The sequence below is a fragment of the Strigops habroptila genome, chromosome 2 (genome assembly GCF_004027225.2).
Source record: "Strigops habroptila isolate Jane chromosome 2, bStrHab1.2.pri, whole genome shotgun sequence".
NCBI lineage: Eukaryota > Metazoa > Chordata > Aves > Psittaciformes > Psittacidae > Strigops > Strigops habroptila.
The window spans coordinates 105,015,506-105,025,402 of NC_044278.2; the positions used below are offsets into that span (position 1 = coordinate 105,015,506).

The 9,897-nt window shown below is 42.3% G+C and overlaps 2 protein-coding genes across 11 annotated transcripts in view; one reads left to right on the forward strand and one right to left on the reverse strand.

Moving 5' to 3' along the window:
- The window catches only part of ZDHHC20 (zinc finger DHHC-type palmitoyltransferase 20), a 47,551-nt gene extending 41,559 nt beyond the window's left edge, over window positions 1–5,992 (forward strand). For 5 of the 8 annotated variants that reach the window (XM_030477647.2, XM_030477650.1, XM_030477648.1 and 2 more), the window contains 2 exons: window positions 232–309; window positions 2,490–5,992. In XM_030477647.2, coding sequence (XP_030333507.1) covers window positions 232–269 — 38 coding nt within the window. In that variant the 3' untranslated portion in view covers window positions 270–309; window positions 2,490–5,992. The remainder of the gene's footprint in view (window positions 1–231; window positions 310–2,489) is intronic. The other 3 variants (XM_030477649.2, XM_030477652.2, XM_030477651.2) reach the window with 2 other exon arrangements.
- A 2,109-nt stretch (window positions 5,993–8,101) lies between these two features.
- Window positions 8,102–9,897, reverse strand: MRPL57 (mitochondrial ribosomal protein L57). 3 transcript variants are annotated; one of them, XM_030477657.1, is made up of 2 exons: window positions 9,795–9,897; window positions 8,102–8,582 (listed from the first exon to the last, which is right to left on the reverse strand). In XM_030477657.1, the coding sequence occupies exon 2, from the start codon at window positions 8,575–8,577 to the stop codon at window positions 8,266–8,268; it is 312 nt and encodes a 103-aa protein (XP_030333517.1). In that variant the 5' UTR covers window positions 8,578–8,582; window positions 9,795–9,897; the 3' UTR covers window positions 8,102–8,265. The 3 variants fall into 3 exon arrangements, with proteins under 3 accessions (XP_030333517.1, XP_030333519.1, XP_030333518.1); XM_030477659.1 differs by lacking the exon at window positions 9,795–9,897 and adding an exon at window positions 9,489–9,597; XM_030477658.1 differs by lacking the exon at window positions 9,795–9,897 and adding an exon at window positions 8,717–9,392.

Here is a 9,897-nt window from a genome sequence, read left to right on the forward strand (position 1 = left end):
CTTGTGTCCCATGATCTGCTCCAAAATGAGTCGTTACGCTAAGGTAATGGATAGGTAATTCCTGCTTTCACACTTTGTGTTCTAAAACTGGATCTTTTCCGTTGGATTAGGGGGAGGAAAATACTTTTCAAAAACAAGCACAACATGATAAATGTGCTTTCTGGTTTGAAGTCTTTGCTATTGTTGTGCAAATCTGCAAAAACACATAATTGAGATTCTCTCACATTTTAGGTGCAAAAAAGCATATTATAGTTTCATTGGAAAGCTGATCTCAGTTTATTACTAACCAACCGTCTCAGTGAGAAACAGGTAAGACCAATATAATTGCATGCCATTTCTGTATGTGTATGAGTAAATTAAATAGATGTTTTGAAGTCAAAAGTTACTAGTCATTGAGTGCAGAGGAGTCCTCTGAGTTGGATGAGTAATAGGGAAGTCTAAATAAAACTCAGAATGGCTGTTCAGAAGACAAGAATGGGAGTAATGCTGTGGTACAGGAAACATGGCCTGGCTAGATCTGAGATGAGTCAGACTAGTCCTGTAATTTAGATTGAAGTGGATAGTACTGGATTTGTTACCTGACCAGGGAGAAGAATCTAATCTGACAAATAGCTGATTTCAAGATGAAGTGCTGTCTTGGAGAAGCACTGTTCTGAAGGAACAGCTCCTGAACTGTCTTTTTTTTTTTTAATCATGTATGGATTTTAATCATGTATGGTGGGATATGCTCTGCTCTTACACTTTTAAGAAGCTGTGTGAGCACAAGGAAGGCGGGTCAATAGGTAAATAAATATAGGTGTCTGCGTAGGGACTGCTTCGTCACACTCGGAATTGACAGTGATCTTTTATGTAAGAGCTCTGTGGGCACTTGGCATTTAGGAAATACAGTGAGTGCTGCTGCATATATGAAAACTTCCTTGGTGTATTTCCAGTGACTAAATATTGAGCTCATACTGTGGTGATCTTATAAGCTCCCATTAAATTTTCCTTTCTGGAAGAGAAACATCTTACTTGGACAGCTAGCAACTGTCAATGCTGAGGGCTGAGTCTTTCACACACACCTCTGCCTTTCCTCCTTCCCAGATGAGAGACAGAACTTGCAAGGAATTCCCATTGTCTTTGGACAGAAAGCACAGTATTTGAGCTTTGTGAACTCAGTAATTTTAGGATCACGCTTTTTTTTTAATAAGCCTTCTGACTTAGAATCACTGTTTTGGGAACAGGCTTGGTTTGTTTTCGAGAAAAAAATCTGTTTAAAAGGTCTGTGTGGGGGATGGTGTGATGCTTGGTCAGCCTGCTCAGTGTAAACTCATACAAAGCCAAAATTAGATTAGCTGGTTGGTACTTCTGAAAAACCTACTCAGCCATGAGACTCCACCAGTGACGAGTTTTCCTTTCACAACTTTTCTTCACACGATATAAATGTGCAAATGCACGTCCCAGGCAAGGGACTCCATTCAGCCTCTAGCTATATAAAAACTAATCTGATCTAAACAGGTTACTAAGGCTTTATACTCTCCATAGAAAGGAATAGGTATCTTCTGAGAGCTCTTCATCCCCAGCAGCCTTTGGTAGGGAATTAGAGAAAAGTCTTAATCTTTCTTTCCACTGACCTAGAGAGGAAGCGTTAAGTGGCTGGCTTAAGCTAGACAATTCACTGGTAATAGTTTGGGATTAATTTTCTCCCTATCCTCCCTCTCTTCCTCAAGTCATGCCAAATTTAATAAAGGAAGATTGAGTACTTTTTGTGTCACTCTTGCCCAGAATGCTGTAGTTTCAAAAGTTGTGTGAATAAATAGTGCATAATTGCACCAAAAGCAAAAGCATTTTGGTGTTATCTCGCATAACAGTTAACTCAGTAGCACAGTTCCAGCTGTTCTGAATTCAGTTGGATTTAATCACAGTTTCTGTAGGCCAAGATGGTTAATTCCAGTCCCCTTGCAATTGTAAGCAACTGTGCAATAGCAGTGAGATACGACATCTGTTCCATGCACTTTTGTGTACCCTGGAACAGACTGCTAGTTGTATTTTTCAATTTTTAACACACAGCAGAAGCAATCAGAGTCGTGGCTGAAGAATAAGGTTCCCAGATTATTCTAGAAAAAAGAATGTGATTGGCAAAAGAAGGCCAGTCCCCCAGCCTCACCGAGGCAAATGTCATTTGTGTCCCCATATCAGTTTGATTCAAAATGAATGTGCAATTCTTGTCAATCAGGGATCTAAGAGACTTCAGCCACAGGTCAGTGGTGATGGATTGAGGTTCTCAGTGCAGGTAATCTTCTAAAATATGAGAGGTTTAAAACAAAACCAAAACAAAGCAAAAAATCCCACACCTCCCAGAAGGCAAATTTCAAGCTGACATTACCTTCGCTGCTGTCCTGCATGAGCAGTCTGTAAATCAAGTTACCTACCTGCATTCTTGTAACACACTGATCTGTTTTTCAAAACTAACGGTACAATTTAATTCATTACCTTTTTTGTTTCACTAGGTTTCTGCAACGCGTCTTGTGCTTGAATATTACTTAATTTTGTTTGGAAGAAGTTGATCAGTAAAATATGGAACACAAGCATTTTAGGAGGAGACAAGAAATTCAAGTTTCTGCACAGTACAATGGATTCTTGTAAGCACTATTGCAGAGCAGGGAAGTTAAGACAGATGCCTTAAGATTCTTTATGTGCATTTATGCAACACTGAATTATATACTGCTACCAAAGGGCCAAATCCTGAAGTGCCCTGCTTGGATGCACGAGGTCCAGAGTGGGAACTATGCATTTCTGTTATGCTGCAGTGGTGGGGGTTGATTGCAGAGACTCCTACCTCCCCATGGGCAAACTCCTTACCTTAGGCACTGCAGAAGTCACATCCATAGCAGGTCTCCCGGGGACAGAAAGAAAGAAAAACGAAAGAAAAGAAAAAAAACCAACATACAGCATGGACGGTGAGTCTGAAGTGTGACTATATGTAGTTCAAACACCAGGTAATGGGGAAGGGACTGGATGAAGTCTTCTCCCTTCTTCCTGTTAACCAGTCTACCCCATGATCGTAGCTCTGCAAGTCTTTCAGGACTGAGGATTCCTTCTGCTGGCTGTGCTTTGGAGCAAGGCAATGCCAACAATGTAAAAGCCTTTTACTTGGGTGTTGCTTTCTTGCTATAGAATTGACACCTCTCCCCATTTTAACTTTATTTATTTAACCATATCAAGAACGGAGCTGAAAGAAGCAAACTTGGCTTTTTGTTGAAAAAAACATGATTATTTTCCAACACTTGTCTATCAGCATACAAAGAAAAGCCAATCCAAAAAGGAATTAACAGTTCTTACATTTTCTGATAATGTTTGCAGCATTCTGTATAAGGCAGTAACAAAATGGTAAAGTACCCCTGAGGAAAACTTTATTGCAGTTGTGTGTTGTTAGAAAATGGAACTGGAAGAGTACTGCTTTTTCTGTGGGACTCTTGATGGTTTATAAATACTGTGTTATACATTTGTTTTATCTTTTTTAATAAAGGCACGAGTTTTTATTGGTTCTGAAGTACCATTTAAACAAATATCAAGTACTTATGAGAAAATTAGTGTTGGGTCATACATCTGTGTTAACACACTGAAAACCTGTACGCTTTAGTCTGCCACTTTCAAGTCCACTTTGTGATGCTGAAATTGCTAAAGATTGAGTGCTTCATGCAGTGGTATTCCTGTTCCCAAAAGGCAAGATGTGTTTCCTGTGTGAGGAATAAAGTTCATCCTAAGCTCAAGACCGACAGCAAACAGCATGGGTGGTTTTCCCCTTGCTCCTCTATAGAAGACTGCTATCTCATCTTTGGGTGGTGTTGGAATTTTGCACCTGGAAAAAATGACAAGTACTTCCCTGTCTGTAACTTTTCTGATGTTCAGCTGATGCTGATAATAAACGGATGTGAGCCCTTTTGATATGAACTGAAGGTAGTACCAAGCAGTATGTTTATGATGGAGATACTAAGGTGTCAAGTACTGTAAGGTTTAAAACACGTTGGGGGTTTTTTCTTTGGAAATAATAAATTTTTCTTAGATATTAATCTTCTAGAACAAGAATACTTTGAGAACTGATGAACGCAATTGGGTGACTATTGGATGTTCTTGAGAAAGAAGTAATGGTCCAAACTCGCATGTTTTATAAAAGTTGCAGAATGTTTCTTCCAACTTTGTACAAGGAATTTTGCATTTGCTAACTTTAAAACTTACTTACAAAAACCATTTGCCATACATTAATCTGGAAGGTTTAGCTTTTTCTTGTCAAGTGAGAAGTGCTCATCTGAACATAAGCTTGCAGTAGTAATGCAGCAGCAAAATTTCTTGAAGGAGATGATAGAGACAGAAGGCTGCAAGTTTAAGTGGCTTGTTCTGAATACCAAAATTTGCAGCCCCAAACACAGGTGGAAGTGTAATGGAGGGCCGAGGGTATCATGTGGCTTTTACTACATCAGTGTCTTACAGCTGAGATAATACATACTACATGCTGTCACAGTCTAACCCCAGGCAGCAACTGAGTACCACACAGCCACCTGTTTGCTTCCTCTGGCCCTGGTGGGATTGGGAGAATCAGAAAAAGGTAAAACCCCTGGATTGAGATAAGAACAGTTTAATAACTGGAATAAAGTAAAACATAATAATAATTGTAATAAAAAGGAGCAGGAGAGCGAGAGGAATAAAGCCCAAGAACCGCAAGTGCTGCACAATATAATTGCTCACCCCCTGCTGCCCGAGTTGGGGAGGACAAACAGCTGTTTGGCTGTTCAGCTCAAGCAGGCTTTGGTACTGCTGCCAGCAGTGGCTGGGGGCTGTCAGGGTGCTCCAGAAAATGGGCCCTTTGCCCCATCCGCTGAGAACTTGCAGTGAATGCAGCAAGAGCAGAAGGAAGATGGATCCTGAGAAACCAACTGTTCAGGGTGCTGGGTCATGTTGTACACGCTGGGTTTGTGCTTTAACCTACTCTGTATCAGCATTCTTGAAAATACCTAGCTTGTCACTAAAAGTAACAGCCCTTCAGCTTTTAGATCCATCAAATTACTATTGCAAGCCATATTCTGTAGTAGTTACTACAGAATAGTTGACATTGGCTGCAATTACAAACCATGCTTTAGTAATTCTTATTGCTTTTCTCCTTAAAAAAAATCCACATACCCACACGAGTCATACACACAGAATGTTATTGAACTCTCAGTGTGGAAAAAAGAAAGAAGCCTGAGGCAGGGCAAGATTTCAGTGTGAATTGTCCTCTGGGTTCCTGAAATGTCTTGCGATGATAAAGCTGTCCCTGTGAAGATGAGGCAGCAGATCCATTAATAGAAAATACTTAAAACTGTTTTTTTCCTTAGGATTATTTATTCAGAGCGCACACCACACACATCATTGCTGCTCCTACCAAAGGCACTTGATGGGGACAGGGTGCAGTCTTCTGTCATAACATGCTTCCTGCAGCATCACCCAAGACTGCAGTGTCACTGGTTATACACATCACAAGCCTTTGATTAAAAACTTCCACTTTAAAAATTCAGAAGGTTATTTTAGAGGGAGTTTGGGAACTTCTATTTTTAGTGATTTGAGTAGAAATTACAGTAACTTTGTTAAAGCTGGTCTCTTGAGTGTGGAATTTGCAGGTACCAAGCTGCTTTTGGTATACTGTTCTTAGAAACCAGCCCTGTTCTCCAGGGTGCTAAATGCCTGCACTTTTCAGGTACTGTTCCTTCCGTCATTTGACCTCTTGTGGCTCTTCTGTTACTGTAACTAATCTTATGGGGTTGGAGGTTTTGGTTACATTCAGTATCATTCAATATGCACTCAGTGTTGTTCTTGACTGATCTGAAGTATGGTCCGTTTGTAGCTTACCAGAGCCCCAAGAGGAGGAAAACTGCAGCATTTACAGCAGCATTAGTGTCTGGCAAATTTACCAAGTCACAGATTCTGACATTGATTAACCAGACCCACCTGGATCTGAAGTACTGACTGACCATATTTATTAAAGAATTTAAAAACAAGCAAACAACCAACTTTGAGCTTCATTAAATTCCGAGGCCACTGTCTGAAACTGTACACAGCTGGGGGATCCAAGTATGCATGTCCAGAGGCTCCGAGCAGCGGCTACTTTCACTCAGTGCAGATCAAGTCTTTCACAGTACCTACCAAATAGCTAGGTATGCATCATCAGAGGCTCTTCTAGCCCTAAATGGCACCAAAGAGGGCAGCTGCATATGAAGTGATTTAATACTGAACACACTTACTACACTCATTTCTATCAATTTATTTTGTATATATAGACAGCTTTTTATATGCGTTTTTCTTAATTCCATAACTCATGAAATGTAGTGAATCTGCAAGTTGTAGTTATTTTTAATGCCGATTCAAACCGGTGTTTGGCTGTTTGTTTTCTGCAGCAATTACTTGAATCTTGTTTCCATGAGGTAGTGAAGTCTGACAATGTTTACAGGATTGTTTCCTTTGGTTTGGGGGTTTCCTGTCCCAGGAAACAGAGAGCACGTGCTCAGCAGTCAGGCAGATGTGTTGGGGAATGAAGTGCTGGAATCACCTTTGTTGGCACCAAAGCATTAACGGCCACATGCAGATTCCCTTCCCTTCACATTGCTTAGCTGACAACTCACACACTTAGCACGTTCCTTTCTGATCAGCAATTTACAATCGTCAAACCACCATGGAAGGAGGCAGCATCCCTGCTGTTACACCTGCCCCCTCTTTCACCTGGACAGGTTAAACGTCCCTGGGTTCTCTCTGCAGTTATGGTTGTATTTGTCAACACGGGTCATCAACGTTTGCACTACTCACAAGGTCCCAACTGTTCTGCTTCCATGTGCTTGTTTTTAATTGTGCTGCCTAAACTTTGCATGAGCCGTATTGAAGTCTGAGGTGAAGTGTAAAGGATCTATGTAGTAACAGCACATTTTATTTTTTGTATGTTACCAATAGGACTAGTCCTATGCACAGAGAAAACATGTTGCCATTTATAGTTTAATACTTGAAGTAACTTTTTAAAGGGGGCTTTTATAAATTAATTAAATACAAAAATCACACTGCTTTGCCTGGAAGTTCCTTCATTTTTTAATTGTATTGTGCAATTTCCCCCTATGTATGCTTTTCCATAAATGTTATCTTAAGCCATTTATAGCCACTAAAGGTGCATTCAGGATTTTGTACATCAGTGTTCAGACCTGTTCATACCTCTCTGAAGTATAGTTTGTGTTGAAATAAAAAAAGTTGTACCATTTTAGGCCTCTTTTCCAATGTGATAAAATATGAATGGACTTGACACTTGAATTCATCAGTGAATGCAACATCAACTTAATAAAAGTATGTGAAAGAATCTAAAAATGGCTTAGCTGTAGCACGTGTGTGTTGGATCAGTGAGAAAACCCGCCTGGTGGGAAGCGTTTTATAACCATGCCAGTTTTTACACTCCAGCTGCAACAAACCTAAAATTACACACTCCTGACTCCTTCAGGTCACTTGGTCTTGAGAGGGGAACTAACAAACCTCTGGCTTGTGACTGACTGTATGTCCTTTAGGATACTAAACATGACTTAGAAATCAGACTGCCACTCAAACAGGGATCAGCTGTGCTCCTTTTAGATCATAAATAATCTCTTTAAGAGAGCAGTAACACCCAAGTCGACACTGACATGACAATGACACTGGCATTTAAATTCAACAATTCTTTCCAGAAAGTTTAAAACTTCATGTTTTACAGTATTCCAGAAGCTCCAGCCTCACACACCTCTAATTCTAGTTCATCTTGGTCCTTGCATGCCTGATGAAGCCAGCACTATTTAACTATCATCAGCTGCCTCTGACATGTACTGATGTGTACAGAAGTACCCATTCAGAAAGGGGAGCAACCAGTAAGAGCCACCTGGTCAGTACCAGCAGATAATCCCTTTCAACAGGGCAGGTATGTTCTGCAAGCCTTCAAAAGGAAATTAATGAAGCAATAAATCTAGTTCACCGCTCTTGGTAACTCACGCTGCTTTATGCAAAGCCCCTGAAGAACAGAAGGCAGGCAGATGGCAGAGCGCCATGGGAAGAGCTGTCTTTCCGAAGAGACAACAATAAGAAAACACACTGCTCCACAGGCCTCCTTTAATGTAAGATTTTGTACACTGCAGCAAAGGCTCATTTGCCATCCACCCATATTATACTGAATTACAAAACTACCATACTAGGTACAACACCAGATGCCATGGTAGCACATAATACATGCCAAATGCAAATACGCCGTATTATTCAAGCTGTCCACTTTCTCGTCACATTTAAGTGGTTTAAGTCATCACTGATGTATCTGTGCTCAGGCAACTTGGCTCTCACCCGGCTTTTGAAAGCCTCCCATCTTGCACGTCTCTCTTCTGTGTTATGTTTGTACTCCTGTTCCCGCGTCAGGTAAGGTCGACTCAGCCAATATTCATTCTCTGCTTCAATCTCCAACCTTTGGATCATTGCTTGCTTCATTGCAAGGGTAACCACTCTTGGTCGCCTGTACTTCCCAATCCATTGCTTTCCAGGAATTCTCTTTCGGAATAATACCGTTGTTAAAAACATTATGCCTCAAAATAGAAACAAAACCATAAAATACTCATTATCTTAGGGACAAATACTAAAAATTTAACAAGAAAAATTTAAAACCCTGCACATACTCCACTGCCTTTTAGCTGGCTGTTGTGCAGAATCTGATATTCATAACCATATCATCACGTAGGCAGTACAATGGTGGAAATGCATATTGAAACTTAAGACCAGAAAAGGGAAGCTACTTAGCTAAAGCGTTCACTCAGTTATCCTTACATTGAGATCACAGAGATTAAAGCATAAATCATTTATGAAAAATCCAGTCCCAGATACAATTACACAAAGGATTCACTTCATTCCTTCTTTCTTGAAATAGCTGTATTGTCAAAACAGAGAGCATTTCCAAGTCCATCCTCTAGATCCAGATCTGGCCTTCCCTCAGGATTAAGTTTTGAGCTACGGTCTCTCCATAAACTTATTAGTAAACAATTACCTAGTCCTGTATTTTAACTATGGGAACTCTGGTTTGTAGAGAAAAATATTATCCTCTATTAGACCAAGTAGCATGTAGAAAGCACAAACACACAGGCGTAACAAAGAGGAAAGGCTAAGCCACGTTTAGATTTGACACACACACTCTTTATCAACCTGTTTATTAGCCCTAACGATGCCTAACTCCTGGGTCCCTCATTACACATTATTTTTATCAACTAGTAAGTTTGCCAAGCACTTTAACGCGGCACGAAGCAGCACTACTGCCAGAAACAGCCACCCCGCCATACCCCACTCCCCTGGCGCAACCGCACGCTGATGCTCCGCTCTCTGCTCGGGTTTAGCAGCGGAGCTGTGGGACGTCGCGGGGACGTTGCTGCCGCTGGCCCTAGCCCCCCTCCCGGCAGGGCAGGGGGGAGCTTCCCGTCCCCACAGCAGCGCCGGTTGCTCACCCTCAGGCCTGCGCCCGCTGCAGCCTCTACAGGGATCCAGGCCGACGCGCGACAGGACACAGCACGGCTGCCCGCCGGGGCTCGCCGGTGCCGCCCGGGACGCCGGGCACCCACCAGCTCCAGACGGAGCTCGGCGCGCACGGTAGCCTACGGCGAAGGATGCCCTACCCGCTCCCCACCGGGGCCATGGCCCGTTCGCGGCCAGACCAGGCCGAGAGAGACCGGAGCCAACCCGCCAAGAAGCGCCCGGAGCGAATGAGCGCTCTGACTAACGGGGCCCTCTCCCCCCGCTCCGCCCTCACTCACCGACCCCCCGGACGGCTCCGGCCCCCGCGGCGGGAAACAAGATGGCGGCAGCGGGCGGCTCGTCTCACGAGAGCTCGCGGCCGGCGGGGCCTGGCGGAGCCAA